General features: G+C 33.5%; 4 protein-coding genes across 4 annotated transcripts; 2 read left to right on the forward strand and 2 right to left on the reverse strand.

The window, feature by feature from the left end:
• Nucleotides 1-11,548: 11,548 nt before the first annotated feature.
• On the forward strand, nucleotides 11,549-16,924 carry LOC111017500 (glutathione S-transferase zeta class). Its single transcript, XM_022293269.2, has 10 exons — nucleotides 11,549-11,705; nucleotides 11,817-11,934; nucleotides 12,029-12,085; nucleotides 12,221-12,306; nucleotides 12,393-12,464; nucleotides 12,906-12,959; nucleotides 13,317-13,392; nucleotides 13,868-13,929; nucleotides 15,113-15,172; nucleotides 16,493-16,924. The coding sequence occupies exons 1-10, from the start codon at nucleotides 11,703-11,705 to the stop codon at nucleotides 16,598-16,600; spliced, it is 696 nt and encodes a 231-aa protein (XP_022148961.1). The 5' UTR covers nucleotides 11,549-11,702; the 3' UTR covers nucleotides 16,601-16,924.
• A 4,090-nt stretch (nucleotides 16,925-21,014) lies between these two features.
• LOC111017444 (uncharacterized) lies at nucleotides 21,015-22,362 on the forward strand. Its single transcript, XM_022293189.2, has 2 exons — nucleotides 21,015-21,222; nucleotides 21,465-22,362. Exon 2 carries the CDS (start codon nucleotides 21,533-21,535, stop codon nucleotides 21,854-21,856), a length of 324 nt encoding a protein of 107 aa, XP_022148881.2. The 5' UTR covers nucleotides 21,015-21,222; nucleotides 21,465-21,532; the 3' UTR covers nucleotides 21,857-22,362.
• An 811-nt stretch (nucleotides 22,363-23,173) lies between these two features.
• On the reverse strand, nucleotides 23,174-24,364 carry LOC111017503 (uncharacterized). Its single transcript, XM_022293275.2, has one exon. It carries the CDS (start codon nucleotides 24,055-24,057, stop codon nucleotides 23,620-23,622), a length of 438 nt encoding a protein of 145 aa, XP_022148967.2. The 5' UTR covers nucleotides 24,058-24,364; the 3' UTR covers nucleotides 23,174-23,619.
• A 1,632-nt stretch (nucleotides 24,365-25,996) lies between these two features.
• On the reverse strand, nucleotides 25,997-27,210 carry LOC111017467 (agamous-like MADS-box protein AGL75). The gene is made up of 2 exons (XM_022293224.1): nucleotides 26,858-27,210; nucleotides 25,997-26,651 (listed from the first exon to the last, which is right to left on the reverse strand). The coding sequence occupies exons 1-2, from the start codon at nucleotides 27,208-27,210 to the stop codon at nucleotides 25,997-25,999; spliced, it is 1,008 nt and encodes a 335-aa protein (XP_022148916.1).
• Between the last annotated feature and the right edge of the window lie 242 nt (nucleotides 27,211-27,452).

Below are 27,452 nucleotides of genomic sequence, written 5' to 3' on the forward strand. Positions count from 1 at the left end.
AATAATGTTTTTATTTAAACTTATTTTTAAAATAATGCTACATTAAATAAAATTAAAGAAAAAATGTTTATTTTGAAACTTATTCCAAAAATATTGTTTTTGAAATTCGTTCTCCACTTGGTCGTCTCTCGTCTCTTGAAGATACGATCGTATCATTTTTAGTAGTTGGTCGTCTCTTGACCATAAGGACGTGGCACTTAATTAGCACCATGTCTTATTTTTTAAAAAAATCAAGACATGGTCATCATGTGTCAAAACTCATTTAACGATCATTTCTTCAAAGGATGGAGGGACGACTTGGATTTTTAAGGAAAAAAATATTTATTATAATATATTATATATTAAAAAGTTGATTTCGTTTTTGGAAATTGATTAGTGATGTAGTGGATGATGGTGCAATCTACTTCACTCTCTTCACGGGTTCTGGTCTAACTAAAAGGTCGTATAGATTTAAAATCATAAATTTTTTAAAGGTCTTTTTTGTAGTACAATATGTGGGATGATGATTCAAACTTATGACCTTCTAGTCGAATATAGATACCTTAGCTAGCATTGAGAATTTACAATGCAAATTCAGCCATAAAATTTTGTCATGATTACCCAACACAAATTCAATCATGCCAACTCAACACGCGTAATTCAAATCATGGCTTCAACCAAAAAATACAGCATCGTTAAATCAATTCAAATTTTCCAACCTCGAAGATGTAAATTTCCACCGGCTATAACCTATCGATTTCAAAAAAATTTAAAGCTCTGATATCATGTTAACGTTTAGGGATCGAGGGAAAATAGGGGAATAACAAATAATATTTCATTGAATTCAATTACTTGGTACAAATCTAATGACCTATCTATAATACTATCATTCTTGGGGTAATATAATTCAAATAATATAATCTAAATTTAATTTAATTCAAATCCAATTATAATTCAAATAATATTATCTAAGAAGATTTTGTCCTTGACTGAGATGAAAACTTGACTTTTATTTGTTGAGACTTCATACTACATATGAGAGTCCCATATACTAACCCAACCAATCAGTAGCAGGAACTTTGAGCTCTCTTTTTATAAAATCAATCATATCCTAGCTCGTATTTTTGGCTAGTCATAAACATAGATTATAGATTTATTTAGATTAATGGCTTGACCTGACGCTTTCTCTGTCTAAGGATTCAAATCACAATTTGAAAATTCTTTTGAGCTGTTTTAAAGAAGATAATAATGTCATCTCCATAAAATAAGTTGAGCTATAATAGGACAATATTTATTCATTCGAAAACCAATGAAGTGGCGCTATTTCCATCTGAGAAGAGCAGATAACTTCTCTACACATAAAATAAAAATATAAGGGCATAAGGAATCTCCCTAACGAAGTCCTCTATCTTGTTTGAAACTTCAACTTGGAACCCCACCGATCAAGATTGAAAAATTATGCACCGATTCAACATAGTGCATTATTAAGGAAATTCACCTGTTGTGAAAGCCCATTTTTTCATCACCTTTCGTAAATATCCTGCTATAAGCTTTTGACATATTCAGTTTACAATACTATCCTTTCTGGTTTTCTGATTATTTATTGCATAAATGCACTCAAAACCAATAATTGCGTTATTATAACTAAGCATTATAGGGACGAAAGCTGATTTTTCAGGAAAAATAAAAGAGTTTTCCAAATTCGATCAAATCGATCGAGAATCTCATCATCTGTTAGGTGGGCCAACCGACCGTATCATCCGGGACCTTCTTCAATTTGATTGCAAGAGTTTTGACAATAAGCTTGTAAACCACATGATAAAGACTAATTGGACGAAAGTCTTCCATTTGCTTAGGATTCTTCAACTTTGGAATATGTCATTGATTTTTTCAATATCCATGTTGCCATCAAGAAAGCTAAGACAAATCTTTGTCGTCTCCTCTCCAACTATATCCCAATTTTTTAAAATAAAATAATGCATTTAAACTATCTGGGTCGGGAGCTTTTGTTGGATGCATATCCTTAAGAGCCATTCTAATCTCTTCCGCAGTAAAGTTTTTAGCTAACTCTTGGTTTTGCTAATCCATGACCTTTGTTGGACTTTTTTTTTAAGAACTAAGTTGATGTCTTGGTTTTGCTAATCCATGATCTTTGTTGGAATTCCTTTTAGAACTAAGCTGATCTCTTTATGGTTTGGATTGTCAAAAGAGAACAAGTTCTATAAATAGAAAGAAGCGATTCTTACAATATCATTTTTCCTTTCGTTGTTCCACATCCATCATTGTAAAAAAGACCCTTGATCCTATTAGTCCTATTTATGTGGCTTGCCCTTAGATGATATCATGCTCCTGTCTTCCCAAAGCAACCAATCTTCTTTATATCTCTGTCTCTAATAAATCTCGTCTTTCTCTAATATTTTTTCAAATTCACATATGCCTTAAGCATATCTCTCTTATTGTTGAGTTTGTGAGGAGTGCAGACAAAGTCCCACATTGGTTAGGGAAAGAGATGATCCATAGTATATAAGAAATGACAGTTATCTTCATTGGTAAGAAGTCTGTTGGGTGAAATCAAAAGCAAAGTCGTGAGGATTATGTCCAAAGCGGACAATATCATACCATTGTGGATGTAGACACCGTATTTGGTCCGAACTGTTATTTTTAGGTGTATTTAAGAAGGGCTGTAGTGGGGAGAGAGGGCAAAGAACACCCATACAGAGAAGACGAAGAAAAACTCACTTCCCATGATATAGAAAAAAAATTGTCTCAGAAATGATTTGATTTTTTTTAATAAATTTGTTTTAAATAAGTTTGTTTTAAATTTGATATATATATATATATATATATATTTTAAATAAATTTGTTTAAATATGACTTGATTATTTTTAAAATAAGTTTGTTTTAAATATGATTTGATTATTTTTAAAATAAGTTTGTTTTAAATATGATTTGATTTAAAAAAAAAAACAAGTTTGTTTTAAATATGATTTTTTTTTTAAAACAAGTTTGTTTTAAATGTTTTTTTTTAGTTTTAAGGAAGTTCGTTGGAGAAATTTCAAATCTAAAACAAAATATATTTTATTTTATTATTATTATTATTATTTCGGTTTTAGTTTTATTCTTTTTTTTTTTAACAATTTTTTAAAAATAAAGATTTGTATGATAAGAATTAAAGTTAAATTGTATCATGTGGTGTTGGCATAGTGGTAGGTTACTTAGGAGTAATTCATATGTCTCAAGTTTGAGTCTTTTCTTGCCTAAATTAAAGTTTTTTTTTTCATTATTTTTACAAAACAGCTATTTTAGATAAAATGTTTTTTTAAATAAAAAAACTTTCATTTTTATAAGATTTTAAATCTTAAAACATTTATATAAAATATTGAGTAATATCTTAGGATGTTGGCACATTGGTAAGAAGTTTGTATATGAACTCTTAAGTCACAAGTTTAAGTCTCGATGGGCTCTACATTAAATTTATTTTTAATTTATTAATTTTTCTTTTATACTAAATAATTATTTCGAAAACCCCAATGACAGAAATTGGATCTTTCCAATATTCTCGAGGTGATAATTTGTTTTTCTAATGGTATTTGCGCCACTCATGCTTGTTGGTTCATATTTTATTGTAAAATATAAACCAATAAATTTGGGACATTTAAAATCAAACACAAAAGTATTTTTCTTTTTGGACCAAGTATAATAGGATAATTTTCGACAAGATATGGTACTGTTTTCGAACAGGTGTCGTAGGGTGCTAATACCTTCCCTATGCTCAACCGACTACCGAACCAAAATTCTGTTTATGTAGACCAAGTTTTTTTTTTAATAGGTGACCAATCACACCTCGTAGATGATTCGTGGCGACTCCAAACCCTAATCTCGAAAGAGACCCGTCAGGGGATGACGTCGACCGCTCAGCATTGCGATGACGTTGCGACAACTTGGCGACTCCTCTGGGGACTTTAGAGAGTCAAACCATTATTTTTGTTATTTGTTATCTCATTATATTTCTTGTTGGTCCGCTTTGTTTTTTTTATGTTATTTTAATTATCCTATTGTATAGTGTAATATTATCTTTGCATCATTATGCATGTCACACACATTCACAAGCCTCCTACCCGGGCTTTACCCTTAGGATTAGATCGGAGACTGAGTAGTGTGACCTTCGTGAAATTTCGGTTCCCGTGCAGGCGCATGAAATTCTCCACTCAAGTTGACCATACTGCCAAGCATATGGAAGATTTGGGGGCCATTATCCTCTAGGATACATTAGTATATAACTTCACACCATATTCATATTGCATTTTATGTGGCTTGTTGTGTCATTCATGGCATATTATTTTTAATTTTTAAGGTTGATTTGGAGTTTTAATCATAAGATTTTGAAATTAACCATTTTTTTTAAGAAAAGAAAAAAAAATCATTTAACTTTTATTTACTCCCATTTGTTCATTTGTTATCAACATGCATCCACATCACATTTATTTTACTTTTTTGAGTCACACATTTAGTCTACTTCTAAGTGAATTTAGAAGTGTTACCTTTCAAAGGCACTATAAACTTCCCTTTGTAGGCCCACCAAAAACTTTCGAAAACTTAGAAGTTCAGCTTTATAACCCTAGAGTTTAATTTTATGTACATATTCATGTTTCTCTTTCTTAGGGTGAATTAGAGTCTACCATTACATTTGCATGCAGTTAGAATGTACTAATTTATCTTGGGGCAATTTGTAGCATATTTAGATAACAATCTTTTTCCTCCTCAAAGAAAATAAATTAAAAAAAAAAACATATTCTTCATATGCATCATTTTACATGTATATATCATAAATTAAAAAATTTATCGTTCTAATGCATCATTTCATATGTCTAAATATATGTATTAAAAAAAAAGGAAGCAATATTTTTGCAGGCATTGTTTCGCCTAATTCCTCTAATTTATATCGAACATTTGCATAACATCGTCTCATGCATATCAATTTCTATCTTTAAAAAATCAAAATCTGTGCATTCTCCATTACATCATAATTAACACGAACTCTTAAAAATAGCGCAACAACCACATATTTACCATTCTTTATATACAAGGTACATAAAGCAGCATAACATGGGAGAACTCAATGCCGAGCTAAAGAATATTAGAGACGAAATCCACGAACGGGTCAGGGAAGAATTGAATACTGAGCTAAGGAAAATAAGAGACGAAATTGAAGAACAGGTCATGGAGGTACAAAATGCAAAGCTAAAGAAGATGAGACAAAACATCGATAAGATTCAAAGGCAAGTCACATAAATTTTCAATATCTTAAAATATATTGTTGGGGACATTTCTCAACCTAATAATTTACTCGAACCTCGTAATAATTCATTACCTAAGGTGAACTTACTTCTTTGTTAGTCAATAGAGGGCTTCCCCCAGCACAATTCATCACATGAAGGTTAGCTTTCCAAGAAATGCTAACAAGCTCCTACAATCTGTCAGGTTGAATTCACATTCCAAGATGGACAAGCATCAAAGGCTATCACTCAAATATTTTAAAAGGTAAAGAAAAGAAAAATGTTACCAATGGAGATGCTGAAGAAACTGTAGGGAAAGAATATGCTCAAAGATGGGGAAAAGCAACAAAACAACTGCCAGTGCCTTTAATTAATAAAGAGCAACATTCTGAAACGAATAGAAGCTCTGTTAAAAGGAAAAATAAATTCGAGGCAGTAATCTCGAAGCTCAAGTGGATGCACCAGCAAGGACCTACGATATACAATAATCCGTCTATAGTACCCATAAACTCATTGGCTCTGCAGTATGACCCACAACTAAGGTTGCCAACATTACCAGATAATCATAGTAGGAGGAGGTAACTAAAGCGAGAGAGCTTTCATCTGATCCCAATATCCTACACTGAGTTGTTATCCCAATTATTTCAAGGTAATCTATTAGCTCCCGTATCCGTAGAGTCATTGCAACCACCTTATCCAAAGTGGTACGACCCGCAAGTCCACTGTGATTACCATGAATGAGCTGTAGGTCATTCAACTAAGAACTGTACTTCACTAAAGCATAAAGTGCAAGTTCTAATGAAGACAGAATGACTAAAGTTTTCAAAGGAAGATGGTTCACACATGAAGCACTAGAATCATGAGTTCACAAGACTATGGAAATCAATGTGGATTTAATATTTTCCCACTATAAATAAAGTCTATTTCTTATTTGAAGTCATCTTTGAGATTGCTTGCTAGTGTTAAAACGACAATGAAGCTTCAGTCACCCATGATTTAGCTAAGTACTTGTAAAAAAGCATGCAAGTGTGTGGAAATTGAGCTATTTTCTTAAAAAAAAAAAATCTAAATCATACATTCATTCATGCATCACTCATATCATATCATTGGTTGAAAAATAAAAGAACAAAAAACAAAAAATGTTACATGTTTTGAGATTTTCAATAATAATTTTAAAAAGGTCTACTCTTATCACTTTTGTTATTAGGACCTTAGCAAGAATCATAAAGCGACTACAGTAAGTCACTTGGAAAAAAAAAGTGAGAAAATGAAAAAAATGAAAAGGTGAAAAAAGGAAACAATGTAAAAAAAATTTAAAAAAAGTGAAAAAATGAATGTCTTTGATACTCTCAATGAGATATAAATTTTTGCCAAGTCTCAACCTTTTTTTTTTCTTCTCTTTGAAACATATTTCTCAAAGCTTTGTTGTCAGGCTAAATTCCTAAACCAAAATAGCTTTATCTTGGCCTTCTTATTTCTTCTCATGTGCAAACCAGTAAACCATCATATTGGGGCAATGATGCATTTTTCAGGTGAGAATCCAAAATTACTGACTTCCTATAAAAGTTTGAGTCTAGCCTGCTTTAAGCCTAATCTACCTTGAGCCTAGCCTATCGATGTATGGTAAATATGGTCAACATTGAGAGTTGACCATTTACTGCAAAAGATCCTTCGTCACATACAATTTTTGTGATGAATATCAATATTTGTCTACTTACCATAAAAGCCTTTTGTTAATTCTGTCACATCTAATTGTGTGGTAAGCGTCCAAAATTATCCACCTAGTGTTACTTTGAGAACTTTGAAGGTAATGAAATAACATTGAGCTCTTATGATTTACTGCTTCATAAATTGGTACTTGTAGTTGCACAAACATCTCCCTATTTTGACTGCTTTTTATTCATACCTAAATTTTTCTTCTCAACTCTCTTCCGTCTTGTTCTTCAAAGCTTAATCCCTTGTCTGTTTTTTTCTTTTGAGTAAAAAGTGATTTCAAAACTGAGTGAAGGCATTCATTAAAAAAAACAAAAAAAAAAGCAAAAGGGAAAAACTAACAGTTGATGTGTTTCTTCCAATGTCGACATTACCTTTTCTCATTTGATTCTTTGCTAAATAATTGCTAATAAGAAGGATGATAGTAGACAAAAAAGATAATATCTTTGCAAAATATGGAAAAACTTCTTGTTCTTTCAACTATATTTTCACAAATCATTCATTCACATCACTGGCATACATATTCTTCAAAAAAAAAAAAGGAAATAAATATCATGGTTAAATTATGAAAATTTAAGTATCATGCATTGTGCATTCGTAATCACGTTTGTCAAAACAAAAATTAGTATCATGCATACATGTTGCATTCTAGATTTCAGTAGGCATATACATTATTGCATCATGCATTGAAAATCAAATTCATTGGCTAAGCTAAATAAAAAACAAATCATATGCTGTTACACATTTTTCAAGTGATAAAAATAAATACAAAATAAAATGGAGCATCATTTGTCATTCATGATATTGAGGCAATGCACATTTAAAGATGCACCCATCCTTCATAAGATAGTTGTGCCAGAGGTCGCGCAACAGCTTCTCGTGGAGCCTCCGATATATCTCTTTAGCTTTTCCTCGGCCTTTAAAGTTAGAGCTAGTTGATAGGCCACACTCAATTGTCAGCGACAGGGTACCCGATCTTCATTAGCTATTTCTAGCAAGAGCTCTACAAAGGGATGCAATTTAATATGAGAACAGCTTTCCACAGCCTCCATTCCTATCACATTCTTTATGATCTCTGGGATTCCAGTCATTAACTCATCATGCCACAGCAACCGTTTCTAGGACCGACCGATGCCTCACCTCCAGAGCTGTACCTACGTAGTGAAGTGTTGGTCGCTAGGATGAATTTGTTCGGTCTGACCTTTCGCTCGGATATCAGACTCCCACTACGATAAGTACTGCATACTGCCATTGGAAGTTCGCATTTGCATGATCACATGATTTTTGTTAGTCTTATCGTCATGGTTTTAAACCCTGCACTCAGGTCAAAACCTTTTTACAAGTCAAATAACTTCAACCTTTTTTGGAAATTACATTTTATCTGTTGGAGATAGCTTTCTATGAAGCCAAATTTTATCACCTCGATATTTCGACTATCTACAGAGTCGACGCCCGTTATGGCCGAACCAACCAAGATCTCCTTTGGTCTCGTTCCCAATCTTTGTTTGAACCGACCTAGATGTGTCTTGCTTAGCCACATATTTCAACAAACTCCACGATAGCATGCCGTAATTCACGCTTACCTTAAAGAGCCGTTGAGGCCTGGTCGGGAGTCCTGTCCGTGCCTATATATAGAAATAATTTGCTTCTATCCAAGGTACGCGAACACTGTATTTTCCCTCGAATACAACTCAGATTCTTCCTAAGTTGGGCGTCGGAGTGTTTTCTCTTGAAGGTCTTATGCTCAGTAAAATTCAGCTCATCCTTAAAGCCATAATTCCATTCGAGCTGAGCTCGTAAGCTTGGTAATTTTTGTGATCAAACATTTATCTTTGGTTAAATCGAACTCGATCCAAGTCGAGGTCGAAGCCTGTTGTTAAAGCCAGGTCCATCACATTTTCTCATTCAGTTAAATCGAACCCGATCCAAGTCGAGGTCGAAGCCAGTGTTAAAGCTAGGTCCGTGTTGCATTTTATCATTCGGTTAAATCGAACCCGATCTAAGTCGAGGTCGAAGCCTGTTGTTAAAGCCAGGTCCGTTGTATTTTATCATTTGGTTAAATCGAACTCGATCCAAGTCGAGGTCGAAGCCTGTGTTATAGCCAGGTCCATTGCATTATCATTCGGTTAAATCGAACCTGATCCAAGTCAAGGTCGAAGCCTGTTGTTAAAGCCAGGTCCGTTGCATTTTATCATTCGGTTAAATCGAATCCGATCCAAGTCGAGGTCGAAGCCTGTTGTTAAAGCCAGGTCCATTGTATTTTATCATTCGGTTGAATCGAACCCGATCAAAGTCGAGGTCGAAGCCTGTGTTATAGCCAGGTCCATTGCATTTTCTCATTCGGTTAAATCGAACCCGATCTAAGTCGAGGTCGAAGCCTGTTGTTAAAGCCAGATTCGTTGCATTTTCTCTTTCGGTTAAATCGAACCTGATCCAACTCGAGGTCGAAGCCTGTTGTTAAAGCCAAGTCCGTTGCATTTTATCATTCGGTTAAATCGAACCCGATCCAACTCGAGGTCGAAGCCTGTTGTTAAAGCCAGGTCCATTGCATTATCATTCGGTTAAACCGAACCCGATCCAAGCCGAGGTCGAAGCCTGTGTTAAAGCCAGGTCCGTTGCATTTTATCATTCGGTTAAATCGAACCCGATCCAAGATTGTGGTCGAAGCCTGTGTTAAGCCAGGTCCATCGCACTTATCATGTCGTTTAAATCACCCGATCCAAGATTGAGGTTAAAGCCTGTATCAAGTACGAGGTTCTTTGCATGTCGGGATCTCGCCTAGTGTCCAGTTGGGTCCATCTCTATCTTGTCTGAATAAAATTTTCGCTTTCCCAAATATTTTGTCTTTTGCCTTTATCTACCCTTTTAGTTCTGCAAGGATACACAAAGGGGGCAAGCTGTAGACACTGTATTTGGTCCGGCTTCATTTTAATTTTAATTTTTACTATTTAATTTTTGTTTTATTAAGTTTTATTTTGATTATTTTGGTTTAAAATACTATAAGATTACTTTATTATTGGTTATAAGCTAAAGTTAAAATTAAATTAAAAAAATAGATTTTGTTTTAAAGAATTTGATTTATTATTAAAATAAAATAAATAAAAAGATTTGATTTTAAATAAAGAATTTTGTTTTAAATAAATGAATTTTTTAATTAAAAAAAATAGATTTTGTTTTGGTTAAAAATAAAGATTTGGTTTCTCCTCCCGTTTTTCCTTCGTCATAATCGAACGCGTCATCCTTCCCTCCTTCTTCTCCCTCATTTTTTCTCTCTTCTTTTGACTCTTCTTCTTTTACCGTTATTTTTTTTATGTATTTAAGGGACAAGTGCATACAAGGCAGAGAGTTAGGAATTCACACCCTCACATTTTCTTCTTCTCTCCCTCTATAACACTCGTAACCACCACTCCATCTATTCTCCTTTCTTATTTCTTATCCCACCACCTTTTCTCCTTGATACCCACGACCTCCGACGACACAAGCAAATGACAGGACCTCCAATCACGAACTCCAACGACCTCCGGTGACGCATGCACTCCGGTGACCTCCCTCCCAGTAATACGCTTTAAGTGAGTAAATAAGTTGGAAAGAACATTTATTTTTAATAAGAAACCATTTTTTTAAGATAAAAGAAATTTTAAATAAGTTTTGAAAAGAAAATAAAAATTTTGATATTTTAAAAATAAAAAGATTTTTCTTTCTCTAATTTTGTTTAAATAAGAGATTTTATTTTAAAATTTTGGTTAAAATAAGTTGAAAAAAAGGAATTTTTTATGAAATAAATCTTATTTAAAAAAACAAATTGGATTATTTTAATTCAAAATTTAAAAGTTAGTTTTTATTTAAAAGAAAACTTTTAATAAGGTTTAATTTTTTTTGGTCAAATTTGATAAGAGTCTTCTCCTGCAGTATTTTTTTTTATTTTGTTTTTTTTTGTCTCTTAAAATTTTGTTTTTTAAAGAGTCTTTTAAATTCTTTTTGAGTGAGTTTTGGTTTTTTTTCCCTTATTTTTTTTAGTTTTTCTATATGGAAGATTTTTTTGGTTAGATCTACACGTTTTTTTAAACTGATTTTTAAAAAAAGAATATTTAAAAAAAAATCTTTTGGAAGGTTGTTTTAGAATATATATATATTTTTCCTTTTAAACAGTTATTTTTTTGGAAGAAAATCTTAAAAAAAAAATAGTTTTTAGCAAATAAATTTTGTTTAAAGTAAATTTGACTTTATTTTTTAAATAAATTTTTTTTAAAAAATAATCTCGCTAATGTCGAAATAAATAAAAAAAGTTATTTATTTTTTTTGTTTTAATTTAACAAAATTCGTAGTTTTTTTAGGTTTAAAAAATAAATTAAAACTTCATTTTAAGATGTGGGCATAGTGGTACGATGTTTGATTTTTAATGTACATAACCGAAGTTTGTGTCACTAAATGATGTGTCAAATTCTGAAATGGAACGTGGTCTAATACTTAAAAAATTTTCATACCTTATCGATTGGTTCAGGTTCGACTTGGCCTTTGGGTCTCGACTTTTATCGTACGATTTAAAAAATGAATTTTTCTTTAAAAAAAAAATGCCAGGGAATTGAGATAAGTTGTCAATTCATTCAAACGATAAAAAACTGTATAAAAAAATGCAAGAAATTCAGATGAATGACGGAGTACGCAAACTGCAAGTGCTTCTCGGGCGACAGCTGATTTCTGATTCCTTGAACTCTCCACCGATCAGAAATCATCATGGTGGATCCTTGATTTCTCTCATCTTCTACTGTGCCATTTTGTTTGATTTTGTTTCCCTTTTCGACTTTCATTCGCGTAGCTAATAACCTGACTTCATCTTCTGTTGTCAAGGCTGAAAATGCGGCGGCGGCGACGGCGGCGACGGCGGCGGGAGCTTCTCCGTTGAAGCTTTACTCGTACTGGAGGAGCTCTTGTGCTCACCGTGTTCGGATTGCCCTAAACTTGAAAGGTCTGTCGCTTTTCTTCATTGGAATTCGATTATCAGCTGGTTTTTTGAGATGGCTTCTTCTTCTTCTCTAATTCTTTTTGTTCCTTTTTTTTAGGGCTAAATTTCGAGTACAAGGCTGTTAACTTATTGAAGGGAGAGCAATTCACTCCCGGTAATGATTATGCTATCGAATTTGTCTACATTTTAGAATTTCCTTACTCGTTTGTTTTTGAGGAAGCTGTTAAAATTGTATTCTGTATGAAGTTGAAGCTAACTTTCTACGTTTACTTGTTTTTCCGATGCTTAGAATATGAAAAGCTAAATCCTATCGGTTATGTACCTACTCTTGTTGATGGGGATTCTGTTATTGCCGACTCTTTTGCAATACTAATGGTTTGTCCTCTTCCTTTCGGAATTATAGCTTGCGGTTTCAGCTGTCTACTTTCTATTAATCGCTTGCTTTTGTTTTGAACTTACAGTATTTGGAGGAAAAGTATCCTCAGCATCCTCTGTTGCCTCGAGATCTTCATAAAAGGGCTATTAATTACCAGGTATTTTGCATTTTTTGATTCGTGTACGGGGGCATGGGGATAATAGCTAGCTACGAAAATTGCAAATGTATAAAAGCTATGTGGCTAGAGCCCTCGAGGGCAGCTGAGTTGGCAAGGGTTTGGGGCCTCTTAGTCATACTGGCTTAGAGGTCTCAAGTTGGAATCTTTTGGTGAACTTAATACTAAAAATCCTTGATGTCTCTTGAATCCGAGTCTTGGGACGGGCACGGGTGTTCTTGGATATAGGGGAGCAGCTTTGACTCCCAGTTATCCAAAAGAAATAAATAAATAAAAGCTATGTGGCTAGGCCTAAGATGGGGAGAGCCTAGAGATTCTTTCTTAAACATAGTATTACTGATGCAGGACTGTGATTGAAATTTGAGTACCATTTTAGCTATTGTTGTATGTAACATTAAATCACTTCTCCAAGTTTCTCCTCAGGCTGCGAACATTGTTTCTTCTAGCATACAGCCTCTTCAAAATCTAGCTGTTCTGGTGAGTGTTCAACATGCATTCTTTTGGAATTTAGTTTTCTTGGATGCCCTTTTATTGCCCCCTACACCGCTCTTGTAAAATGTTATATTTATGATGTTTTCCATTCACTGGAATTCTCTTCAGGTCTTTGTTTTGCTCGATTGGATCCCCTTTTTTTTAGGTTGACTCCTTTTGAGTTCGGCTTTTTATTTTATTTTGTTTTATGCCCTTGTATTCTTTCATTTTTCTCAACAAATGCGAGTTTTATCATTAGAAAGAAATAATGTTTGCCATTCACTTGTATTTTTCGCCTTCTTTATGGTACTTATGAGATTTTTATTCTTATTTATATTAATTAACTGTTTTCCCAATTTACAGAAGTACATTGAGGAAAAATCTGGTCCAGAGGAGAAACTTTCTTGGGTTCGACATCACATCGGAAAAGGTTTTTCTGGTAAGCTTGAGTTGAAATGAAACATAACTTCTCTAAACAAATAAGAAACAAAGATTGCTGATTAGTAACTGATGATGTCTATCCTCGAAATGGGACAAGTACTTATCTGTATACATCAATAGTTCCACCTATATTAATCCTTTTTATATCATCAAACCATGAAAGGACATTGTGCATGATAATATAGACGACATAGGCTGAATTTAAGACAAGCCTACTGTACCAGTTCTCTAATTACTTGTCTTATCATCCATCAGTCAGCTTCCTTACCCTCCCTCAAGTTGAGAGAGGAAAAATAAAAAGCTGCTGAAAGCTCAGCTCTCTCAATTCTTAATTTAAATAATTGATAAAAAGAGTTATTTATTCGGCCATTGGTTTCAGCGCTTAGAAGATACTAAAAGCTCATGCACCCTGAACTCTTTATTTACAATTGCTGAAAGAGTTGGCTTTTTTCTGCCATTTATGTGTGTTTCAGCCCTTGAAAAGCTGCTAAAAGATCATGCTGGAAAATTTGCCACCGGAGATGAAATTCTTCTGGTTAGTTTAAGTTTATGCTTATGTGTTATCCATGATACAGATGGTAGCATTTGTAGTGAAAATATAAGCAATTTTCTCATCTGCATATCATTTTGTGGTTTGCCCTTGGCTTGAAAGGTGTTTAAGACTTTTATTCTATCAAGTATCAGTAATCAATTTTGAAGCTTTATCAACAGAACCTGGCCCATTTTCAATTCAGAGGCAGCATTTCAATAATACAATAGATTTCTAGGTCGGTTTGTTGGAAAGGGGGTCAATATGAATGATAGATCATAGAAATATCATCCAAATTTCTCGCTGCTGGTGCATTTTCTGCAAAAAGAGTGAATCCAGACCACTCATTCACCAATTGTTATTCTGTGCTTGTTTGCTGGCAGTATATTTCCAAATATTTTTGGAATTCAATAGTGTTTCTCAAGATCAATCAAAGAGACCCCTCCAAACCTTATAGAGGTCTCCTTACAAAGGCAAGAAAAAAAAATCCTCTTGGAACAATATTATTAAGGCTCTTCTTTGGGAAGTGTGGTTAGAAAGAAATAGAACTTTTCTAAATCCAAACTCTGCCGGGCCCAAAAGTTACTTCACAATAGCCGATTCCAATTCCTTGATTATCTTGAAACAGGAGAACTTTTCAGAATACTTGTGTTAAAAATAATCTCTTGGGAGGGGTAACTAGTACAGCCTCCAAATGAAGTTCTGTTTGTAAAAATTTTTATAATTACTCTCTTTTAGACTTTGGTGCCAACTAGAGTGCTTTTATATAAGCTCTTAGGCGTTCTTAAGGATGTCTCATCCTCCATTTTGAAGTCCTTATTTTTTTAAATGAAAAGTGTTCATAGACTTCTTGAGTTTATAAAACTATAAAGAGTAGTGCTATGATCCAAATTATCAGAAAGTGAACTTGTAACTATATTGCAATTTCAAAGAGAAATTATATATCAATAGCCTTTCGAGAGGGCCACCTATCACCCAAATCCCACGTTAGATTATTCCCCCAAAAACTATCCTCCCTCTCCCCTAGCTAACTCCCTCTATTTATTACCAACATATCCCTAACTAATTATCATAATACCACCAACTAATATCCTAATAATAATTATCATAATGTCACAAGTCATTTATATTAGAACTTCTTTTATTCATCTTTTGAGTTTTGAGGTCAACTATTCCTTATCATTTGCAGGCAGACTTGTTTTTGGCACCTCAGCTTAACGGCGCCATTACAAGATTCAATGTTGACATGGTATTACTAGCTCTTAAAATTTCATTTGAGCTTACTTGTGCAACTGCTCTGCAATGCTTTGTAAATGATATAACAAGTAGTATTACACCTTGTGTCACTCTGTTTGTTATTTTTTCATTTAATAGTTTTCTGAGAACAGAGTCTATATGCCTTGAATATGCACCTTCATTAGTTATCTTTCACGTAATTACATTTTTCAAACTTTACTAAGAACTAAGAAGAGAAATAAGAGAGCAATAGAAACTAGGAAGTACCATATTGCTAATATTAGAATCAGAGCCTATGATTACACCATTATTTCAGCCTATGGTATGGTACCTCACTAATTACCGAGATAATGAAAATTGCTCGTTAGTCAACTACATATGTGATAGGCCCCCAGTTTTTTTTTTTTTTTTTGATAAGAAACAAAATATGTGTATTCAAAACAAGAAGGCCTCTAAAAGGGATACAAACAAAAGGCGGAGGGTAGAGCTAACCCTCCCCAAAGCTCTATACAATCACCGCTTTCCAATCTTGTGTAAGCAAAAGAAGATTGTAGTTACAAAAAACTTTCTTGTGTAGTATAGTCCATCAAGAAGCTAGATGCTTAATAGTCACACAAAAAGAATCTAACAAAATCAACTTATCTTCAAAAAGCCGACAATTCCGTTCCTTCCATATCGACCATAAAAGAGCCCGGGCCGCACAATTCCAAAGAACCCAAGCTTTGCTCTTGAGCTGCCTTCCTCCATAACCTTCAGCAATGAAATCCTCAATTCTTCTAGGAATACAGAGAGATAAATCTAGCAAAGAAGCTATAAACCCCCAAACTTTGGACACAAGGGCAATGGAGAAAAAGGTGGTCCACTGTTTCATTGTTGCTCATACACATTGTGCACACAGAGGGAGAAAGAGTCCAATGAGGCAATTTCCAGTTATAAATGTTTACCATAGGAAGATGATGGAAGGGGTAGAGAGGGAAGAGTAAATTTATGTGCGTGTCGGTCTGTTACGAGAACAGAAGTATATACGCTAGTCAGTGACGTCAGGGAGGTATCTTTTGGCTTGTTGGGCAGTTTGGTTTGGGTGATATGGAAGCTCTCAAATACTCTCTTGGCATGTATCTCTCTGGTTAAAAATTGTTAGACTAGATTCTATTGCTACGATTGAGCTTAAATGGTTAAAGAGTAGTAGTATTCGACATGCTCTTCACAAACTGGTTGAGAGCTAGTAACTTCGATGCACTTACATAGCAATGTAGTACCATCGTAGCGTTTCCTTTCTATTGCTTAGTTTCTGCTATTGTTGACTACTTTTAATCTTTAATATTCTTTGCAGTCCAAATTCCCACTTTTATCCAGGTTGAATGAGGAATACAAAGATATACCAGCATTCCAAGATGCAGCACCAGAGAAGCAGCCTGATGCTCCTCAAAGCTCTCACTAAACTTAACAACGAATTTCGTGGTATGTTTTTTAAAATCCAAGTTTATTTATAGTTGATGTCGACAATTTGCTTCCATTGGTATTACTAGATCATTCTCGACTCTTTCGGTTTTATGATGTAATAAATGAAAATTCTTGTAAAATCAACCGATGAAAGTCAAAAGACCAAAATTCATCTACTGTGTTTCATTTTGGTCCATTCTTGTAGAAAGGTTCTTACTTTCAATGTAATAGTCTCAAGAGATATGGACCAAAATTCATCTACTGTGTTTCTTGTTATTGTATATTATTTCCTTAATTAAAGTGACCGAGTGTTTTGGGTTGATTTTGTTTATATTTGCATCTTGTTAATGTTGATTTGAACGTAGTTCATTAATAATTTCTCTTAAATGTCGTAAATTTGAATCTCCACTCTGATTTGAACTGCAATTCTAAAAAAATGAGAGTACTTTCTCTCACTTGGTTCTCCCCAAATATTACTTTTTTTCCTTGCGTTAATTTTGGTAAGATGGAGCAACTTTTCTATTAGAAAATATTGCAATGAGATCTAATCATTGTGAAATATTTGCAAGAGACAAGTCAACAGTGCATATAATTGAGATTTACGATCTAATAGGGGTGTGAATTAGGGCATTGGGTAGGGTTGGGTTGGGTCGGTTTAGGGAGAAAATGGAAAAAATCGATTTGGTTTGGTTTTGCTAAAAGAAATTTGGTTTTGGTCGAGTCGTCTTTTGGTTGTTTCTAGTTGGTTCGATTAGTGTTTTCTTGTCGAATTTTCAATTTCTATACTAAATTACTGTTTTGGGTTGATGAGTGGATTCAGTTTAGTTAAAATCGAGAATGTAACAAAACTGGTAAAGATTAAACCAAGTTCATTCAGTTCGGTTCGATACAGCCCTAAAATCTAATATATTTTCAACCACATAGAGTTACTACCAATCAAAACTTTTCCACCAATACTAAGATAGTGTTGCATGGATCACTCAAATTAAAGGAGGCTATACAAAAGGAGATCGAGCATATATTAATTCTTTTTCACAAATGAGATCCAAAAGGAGATCAATCATACATTAATTCTTTTCCACCGATACTAGGAATTAACACGAGTTTTCTAAAAGACCAAATAGACACTTAATCCAGAGCTCAAAGATCAAAAGTGTACTTTCCATTGCAAAGAAACACATAGGTAAAAATAGTATTTCAAAGTTTAATTTTTAAAACATAAAATAAAGAACAAATGGTCGTCACATGACATCTTAGGCCCGTTTCATAATGATTTCGTTTTTATTTTCTGTGTTAAAAATTATGCTTGTTTTCTTGCTACCCAGAATATATTTGAATTCTTAATCAAATTTAAAAATAAAAACAAGTTTTTGAAAACTACTTATTTTTGTTTTCAATATTTAATTTCTAATTTGAAAATGTTTTTAAAAAGCTGATAACATGATGAAGGATCACATAGGTGTAAGTTGGTTGTAAGTTTAATTTTAAAAAATATAAAATAAAAAACAAAATAATTACCGCCTTAATTTTTATTTTTTTTATTTTTGAAAAACAGGTCTTTGATAACTCATTTAGTTTTTGAAAAAGCTTTTTCGAATTTTAAGTAAATTTAAAATAGTAAAAACCTTGTTTTTAAAAATAGATTTTTCGTTTTTAAAAAAACATTTTTTTAACCCTCTTGTTATTCTCTCTTTTCACATTTTTCTCCACCTTTCTCCCTCCAATATTTTTCTCTAATACTCTCTTCATAAAATTACTGTCTTACCTCTTTCTTTCAAAATTTTTTACCTCTTAGGTAACTTTTCTTCTCTTTCATTATTTTTCTATAACTTATTTCTTTCTTTTTTTTAATCTCAACTTATTTTTCCCTCTCTCTAACTTATCATTTTAACTTTCTTGATCAAGCAAAAAAAAAAAAAAAACATCTCTCCCCCTTTTTCTTACTATCTTTTAATTTCTCCCTCTAAATATTTTTCCCTCCCTTTATTATTTTTTTATTAAATAAAAATCAATTATTAGAAAAAAAAACCAAAAAGTAATAAAAATTCCAAATATTTTAATAAATTTTATAGTAATTTGGTTAGTTTAAGCTTCTGAATCCAACCACATATTTTCATTTTAAAAACTCATTTTACTAATTTCAATCTATAATATAATTATTTCTCCGAAGTTACAAATTTTGTGTATAATAAATACTTGAATGGGATGAAGTGAGAATTCAAACAACCGATTGTTTTAGAATACATTGTTCAAGCTACTGAAGATATGCACACAACATTATAAAGTTATGAGCCTATGAAATACAAAATTGAAAATTTTAAACTTAAAAAAATCTATTTGGTACAATTAAGTAATTGACACTTCTAAAAATTCAAAAAACTTATGAGCGCAATTTTGAAAGATTGGACTTTACAATTTAACGTAGGTATGTATATATCTTTTAATTTTATTTAATTTAATAACTCTTTTGAGTTCTTTTTTTTATTATTATTATTTAACAATATTTGGGGAAAAATTGGTTCAAAAGTCTTTTTCCTTTTTTAAAAAAGGAAAATTGGTTCAAATCTACGCTCTTAAAGATGGTTATTTTTATGAGATAAAATATGATGATACTAAAATGGGTAGAATACGTTTTTGTTCTTGAATTTTTAGTTTAGTTTTTATTTGATCTCTATGGTTCAAAATGTTATACTTTACCACTAAAATTTGAGTTTAGATTCCATTTGGGTCAGCCTCATCATTGGGCTCAAATTCTAAAGGTCGACCCAAGCCCAGTCCAGGATCGATCCAAAGCCGGCCCAAGGTTAACGTTTGATCGGTCCAGTCCAGGCCATCCATAAATTAGATTGAATATGGATCTTTGTTTTTCAAATTGGGCTGGCCCGTTTGGGCCATATTTGGATCGACCCATTGAGTCGGCCCAAAGGTCCAATCTAATATTTATTAATATATTATTTATTTTTTAAATAAATAATATGTAAGCTGACATGAAACAACTTGGTTTCCACCCTATTAAATAGAAACATGTTAGGAACAAACTTTCCACTTTAGCAATATCTAATTTAAATCTTTGTTTTGAAAATGGATAAACTCTCCCGCTTCCCAATATTTTATTTAAATCTTTGTTTTAAAAAGGTTCCTGATATTTTAAAATTCAAAATTTAAAATTATTTTAAAATATATAATATTTAGGTTGTAATTTTTTAAAATTTTTAATACAAAATTTTGTTATAAATATCAACATTCTCCCTTTTTTCTTCACTCAAATTCTACTTCTCAATCTCAATTTCTTTCTAATTCTCAATCTCAAATTCTCTCAAGTTCCAATTCAAAGTGTTTAAGTTTTCAATTTTTGTTGTATTTAACCTCTGTTCATCTCAAATTATTTCTGTTTCAAGTTTAAAAAATAACAAAAAAAATGTACCAAAAATTATATAAAAATACATATTCTAGAATTAAAAAAAAAACCTAGTTTGGAAATTATTTAAAATTTAAAATTTAACAATAAAAACTATATTAATATACGGGCCGATCCAAGCTCGATCTAATTTTGGCTTATCAACTTAGGCCCATGGATTGGGCTATGAGTCTAGGTTTGAGTGGTTGGGCCAGCCCAAACCCAACCCAAACAATACTTAGGCCCGTAGGGTTTGGGCCCTTATTTCTTTGGGCTGGGCCGACCGTTGGCCCAATGATGAGACTGGCATTTGGGTTCCTAAGTTTCAAATGTTACACTTTTACTCTTAGTTTTGAATTTAATTTCTATTTGGTCCCTAGATTCCAAAATGTTCATACTTTTACCCCTAAATTTTCATTAATACTTACTTTTGGTCCCTAACAAAACAAAACCATTAACAAAATGTTAATGAAGACGTCGATGGATCTATTTAATATTAATTAATATTATCAATATCCTTACGCAATAAAATATTTATTTTTATAATATTTCAATAGGCGATCTGGTAGAAAATATAATACCAGAAAATATAATAAAAAATCTTAGTCAATATTTCATTAGACGGGTTAGATAGAATATATTTTTATTGCCACATCATTTATTGAAATATTTTTAAATGGACCGATTAACATTTGAGTTTGCGAATCATTAAGATTATTAATGATTAACAGAAGTGAACTCAACGATAGAACTGTTAATATTTTGAAATTTAGGAGTCAAATAAAAATTAAACTCGGAACTCGTGAATAAAATGATAACATTTTGAGATCTAGTACCAGACGAAAACTGAATCTAAAAATTTAGAACCAAAGGAAAAATAAACTCAAAATGTAACCGTAAAAATATAATATTTTAAAATTTAGAGATCAAATACAAATTAACCTCAAAATCGAGACACTCACCCGAAAAGGTAATTTTCCCAAATTAAATTAGAACTCTATTTCTTTGAATTACTACAATATTTCTCCCCAGTTTGCCCTAATTTCTTCCAATTTCATTTCCTCTCTCTCCCTCCCCTCCTCTTCCTCCGTCTTGATTCAATCTTCAGCCCTCCTTAATCCACCGCCCGCCGCCCGCCGCCCCTCTCATACTCATCAGTTAGCCGCCGGCCGGTGTTGCAGCTTCCAGGCTCAAAGCCGTCGTCGCGCCTTTCTCATCCTCGGGTATTCTTCTTCCCCTTATTTTCCGATTGATCAGATGGGAATCCGTTAACATTCAACTTTATCTTCTGTACTTCGTAGCTAATTTCCCCTTCAATTAGCTCCTATGTCTTTCTCCTTATCATGCGATCACTTCAAATTTAGCACAGCTTTCATATAGAGAGATGAGAATAATTCCCTTTCTGGAGCTTTTGTTGAGAGCTTTAATTTTGATTGATTTTGATTGTTACTTGGTTTTATTACAGCTTTTAGATAACTGAGCAACTAGTAAGCTCTTCATTGTACTGGTTAGTGGGAGAACAGAAGGGGGGCAATGGAAACTCCGAAAAAGGAAGAAGATGAGGTAACTACTCCTGCCACTTCCTCTGGGTTTATGGGTAAATTGGAACAGAAGTACAGGGAAATCAAAGAGAATGCAGAAACATATCCTTATGTGTGGGGCTCATACATTGTTGTCTATGGTGGTTTTGCTCTTTGGACTGGCTATAGATGGAGGAAGCTGCGCAAGACCGAGGACAGAGTACGTTCGCTACAAGAGAAGCTCCGTCGGCGTTACGAAGCCGAACAATCGGCCAGTTCGGTCGCATCGGTAGAGAAAGATCCACCATCTGTAAAACAGCCTTCTTCCAAGGAGTAGCCAGGTTTTGAGCATAGTTTCTTCATGTTCCCCTGCCCCCACACAGGTTTTGAGAATTCCAATGTGTGTTGATTTTAGAACTGAGAGAATAGTTAGATTTCATGCCTTTCTGACTAGTAGTTTTTGTTCGGGCTATAAGCATTTTCCTGAAATGTTGAATATGTGAGACCTCTGTAGTTAAAATTAGAGTGGCATTTTTTTAAAGTTCAACCCGGGTGTAGGATTCAAATACCTTATCTCTCAAGGTAAGTAATTTCTTGATTAGTTGAGCTGGGCTCGTGTCAGCAATTAGAGCAACATCTTTAAAGGTAGCTTTTGACATTGTTTTGTATGCTGGAGGTGATAAAATAAGTTCAAGATCACTCTTGGAGCAGTTTTTCTATGAGCTCCTTTGATAGGCATTTTCCCCTTCTTCTGTTGTATTTCCCATCAAATGAATGAAAACTTTGTTTCTTCTTATCCCAAAGAAGAAGGAAGAAAAAGGAGAGCTCGGTTCAAGTTCAAAATCAATTGTGAAATGTAAACTTAGGAGACAAAAGATTGTTATATTATAGTACTATGATTTGTCAACAACCTTTGTTGAAGTTTGAGTGTCTGTATTACAAAGATTGGAAGATTTCCCAACTTGTTCTTACTTCTAGCTGCTGCTGATAGTTTCCCATTGACATGGTTCAATACAAGAACCCTAGTCCAACCTGAATATAGTTTAAGTGATTAGGCAATTCGCAATTGTACCTCTCTTTGTAGGGTGTAAGTTTAAATGTCCGACCGTCAACTCCGCGGTTGTTCGGTTTTCTTCTTCTTTTGGGTGCCTGCTTTTGGCAACCATTCTCTTATTTTTTTTTCTTTTAACAGAAACCATGGCATCAGCCCCCCTCACCCATTACAGAATCAAAGTTCTTTTCATTGATTAATGACAGAGCTATTAGAGGAATATTTCTAGCTTTTGTTAAATCTCATGAAAAACCATGCATTAACTGGTTATTGACAAGTTTTAGGTAAAATTATACAACATTTGATTACTCTATTCTTATTTTTTAGCAATAAATACAGAAACAACCTTGTTTTGGATGATATTTTGTGGATGAAGCTCAAGAGTCTGATAAGATTTGAATTATCAAATATGTAATGAAAATTTTTTGCAGCAAATATGATAGGTAGTTCAAGTTCTCTTTTCTTACTTGACTATTTTTTTTTCTTTTTGCCCTTTTCAAGACAATTAACTCTCGACTCTCAATATACACTGTTACATCAGGGTTCAGACACAAGATCTCAAATCAACATTGAACCTAAAAGCGATTTAACATAGTGAATCCATGCAATAAATTTAATTTTTTTTATATAGATACTTTAACGTACACTACTACTTTAATAACATGACGAGTATAATGTATTCCCTAACCCAACCGACCCAACCTAAACTAAACTTTTCTTTGTACTAGTAAAACCGAGTCAATTTCCACTATTACAGGGAGTTGAAGATAGATAAATTAAAATCATTGACCATCTATCTATATCCGAAGGGTGATTGATTAAGGAGCAGAATTGGATTCAGACCGATGTACATAAACAACATTTCTATCAATATATACACTCGTGAAAGATCAACATTCATTTTTCGGTAGAATGCATGTGTTGTATTCCATTTCAAGCAGGAGGAAATTCGAAATTCTAGTTGGGAGATTTCATTCTGACTAATTCTTCCTCCATGGCCAAATCTTCAATTGGGAGCCAAGTTTTTGCAATGCCTAGCTAGCTTAGCTTTAAGATGCCATTGTTATGGCCAATGGCATTTCGCTTTCACGAGATACTGCTGAGTTGCGGGAGGATGAAGTACTGTTTCGCTTTTGATCACCAAGACCACCATGGCCATCCTCATCATCATTATCGATACCCGGTCCTTGAGGGGATTCCGATGATGCATTGGCAACCCCTGCGCCTCCGTCGACCACCCCAACGCCGAGGGAGACCCTAAAACCGCAAGCACGCGATATGACCCTGTAGAAGAAAGTTAAGATCCAGAAAAACCAAGGAAGGCAGACTAAGGAGAGGCCGACCATCGGCAACCACGCGGTGGTTTCGGTCTCAGGTAGGATCATGTACATCACAAGGCAACCGCCACCGGAGAGAATGCAGAAAAAGAGAAACACGGTGATGATCCATATGAATGCACGTCCAGTCGATGGATCCACCAAAGACATTTATATATGGTTTTCAATCTCTCAACCGTATATCAAAAGAAGATAGATGAAAAGTACGGCAAAATCCGAATCAGAATTGGAAAGATGATCTTTGAATTCTCCTTTTGATGATCATCATCTTCCATCATCTTCTTCATTCCTGCGCATGGAAGCCGGTGGGGGATCGATCCAACGACCTTTTGTGATCTAAAAGAATTCTGGTTTACGTCAGAGGGAGAATATGATCATGAATTTGGTAGGAATTTTCTTTTTTCTTTTTTCTTTTTCTTTTCTTTTCTTTTTTCTTTTTCTTTTTCTTTTTTTTTTTTGGGAGAGAACTTCAAAACAGTTGTTCTTTTTCGACAAGACAATATCTCTACAAGAAATTTTGTTTTCTAATGGTGTTACGTGATTTCAGCTGTCTAAAAATTAGTCAGTTTTTGCCATTTTACAGCTGTGAAAATTAACTTTTTTAGAACTAAATTATAATTCTTTTTAGGCTAAATTGCCAAAAAAAAAAAAAAAAAGCTAGAGTTTGCTATTTGTTTAAAAAATATTCGAATCATTTCAAAAGTTTTAGTACTAGGCTTGACCTTTTATCAACCTTCCAAAAATATCATTTCTTATAGTCTAATATTGTATTTATCTCAAACTATTATTTGAGCAAATGCCCGTTAGTATTTTGAACGGAAAGTTGGGATGAAAGACTTTGAAACGATGGAAGAATTAATGTAAAAGGTTGCCTAGACAAATTCGTAAATCTCTATTTTTCTGCCAAAATCGCACCTCCACTATTTGTCATAGTTTTTTACTATCATTGAATAAAAAAAAAGAAATTTAAGTTTTGTCGTGATTGTTTTTAACCGACATAAAATTTAAAAAATTATGAAATTGATGTTTTCTCTCACAAAAAATGCACCTCCACAATTTGTAACAATATTTTTTCCCAATCTTTTTACTGTTCATAATTGTCAAAGAAGCCAAAATTTGTAGTATTGCAACGGAGAGAGGTACAAAATTGCATAAACAATCCAAGTAAACTTCTATGTTAATTGTCACGCATTTTAGATTCTGACATATCAACTTTTCGTTAAAAATATTAACATATGTCTGCTCAAAAAGTATTTTTAAAACGTTTATGAAAGGTCAAAGGTGGTATTGAAACTTTTGAAATAATATGAGTATTTTTGAAACAAAGACTACATTTAGGGCCTTAGGGGTATGTTTTGTAATTTAACCTTCTCTTAAAACGAATATTTTAAAATCAAAATTTACCTTTCACATTTGATTTTTTAAAAGAATACAGTGATTGCTGGGAGTTATTATCACGTTTCTAATATTGTTTACAAAGTTAATTTCTTAAATTATGACTATGAAGCTACTTAAAACTTAAAAGTTAGTATTTTTTTAGTTCAAAGTTGTAATGCAAATTCATTCACTATTCACAAAATTAGTGTCGGCTTAGAATATGGGCAAATGAGACAATTGGCTAGGACCCGATTCAGATGACTCGTTTTGGTCTTCGTACAATTTGCAAATATTGCACTAAAAAATGTGTAAATAATATTGTTTAACTCACAAGTCAGGAGTTCGAGCCCTTCCTCAACTTTCAAACAAATATATTGAGAAGTCTCTCTATATATTCCGTAATTTCGAATTAACATATGCAAGAGTTCGTATTTGACATAGAGAAAAAAAAAACTATTTATCGCAAAGAGGTCTACATAAAATTTTCAGAACACCCCAATGATTCCATTTTAAGTATTCCTACAATATTTGTAATCTATAAGAGGTATCTACAAAGATTCTACAGGCAGAAAAACTCTAAAATAATCAAAACTTTCAACAAAATTAACCAAAAGAGAGAGCAAATATCCCAAGAGAAGTATGAACTAGTACTAAATAAACAAAGAACAAACAGAAAGTAAATAAATTACATCAACTTAACTTGTAGAAATATTTAGAAGTTGTTGCTCTTCATGAAATACTCATAACTGTTATAATCAAAGTGATCATTATTGAGTTGAGCAGAAGCATTAAAATTGGCCAAACCCATTTGGTGAGAATTTGAAGAAGCACATGCCATCATCAATTGATCATCACTCAGCTGCATATATGACAGTGGAAGAATTGAGTGTGGAGGAAGAGGAACTCCATAGTGGCACAATGAGTAATTTTGGCTGCTTTCCATAACCATTGTTGGATCATTGTAAATATTAGGGTTTTGGAAACTCCCATAATTGAGCTGAATTTGAGTTGTTGATGGGCCTTGTGAAGAACCAATGAGGAATGGGGAGAGATTGTTATCAAGCTCATGATCCATTTGAAGGCTTTGAAGATTTTGGTATTGGTGATGGAATGGCATAAGATTGGCTTGTGTTTCCACTCCTAAACAGCTTCCAAACATGCCATAGCTATTTTGCTCTTGCTTCATGTTTGTGTTTAGGGTTATTTGCCTGCTCCTGCCCGTCGAGGACGACGCTCCCTCCTCGAGATTCTCCATCGCGATCTCGATCTTTCTCTTTGTTGCATCTAACTTTGAGTCCAGTTCTTCCATTAGAACTCGTAGCTGGTCTTCCAACAAATAGTCTAGGCGCTCGTCCCACTTTGGGAACCTAGTATTAACAACATTTTAAAATATTTAATTTTAACGGTGATTTAACATGTCATTTATTTCCTAATCGATATTGATTAGTAGTTCGTGCATGTTGTATATTCATGAGTAAATGAAAAAAAAATTAGAAATACGTTTAAAAGATTAAATAAACATAAAAAATTTCAAGAGTTTTTAAGTTCAGTAGTAGTTTAGCTAATTTCATACTTGGCTCGTGCAAGATCCTTGTGAAGCTTCGAGATGTCGCTTTCGATCTTCTTCTTGCGCTCGGAGAAGAAGTCAAGGAGATCAAAAGGCTTCCCAGCTCGTTTATGGAGGCAATTGGCTCTATAAGAAGCAATCATGTCATCAACATCGTCCCGAGACGGCGGCCAAGTGTGAACCTCGACTGACGACTGGTCGTTTTGGTTGGGGCCACAGACGAAAACGCAGGTGCGAACGTCACAGAGCGTGGAGAGCTCATAAGCTTTTCTCATCAAACTTTTCTTTCGCTTAAAGAAAGTCGTCTTCCGAGATTTCTCATTAGGGATCATTGTCATGCTCAGTTTTCCTCTCCCCATTATTCCCTCAAATCAAAAATCTCCAACAAAAAATCAGAATTCTCTCTGCCCTACATAGAAAGAAGAAAGCACAAACTTTATATCTTGAAAAGAAAAAACATTTAGTATATCAAAATCTCAAATTAAATCAAATCAAAACCCTACTTGTAACCTAAAAAGTGGCATTGAAATCAAGCAATTTTACATTAGAAACTTGGCATACTTACACAGTTTGTGTAGAGAAGAAGAGATTCAGCTGCAGC

This window comes from Momordica charantia (genome assembly GCF_013281855.1).
Source record: "Momordica charantia cultivar OHB3-1 chromosome 2 unlocalized genomic scaffold, Mcharantia_2.0 BLBB01000002.1, whole genome shotgun sequence".
NCBI lineage: Eukaryota > Viridiplantae > Streptophyta > Magnoliopsida > Cucurbitales > Cucurbitaceae > Momordica > Momordica charantia.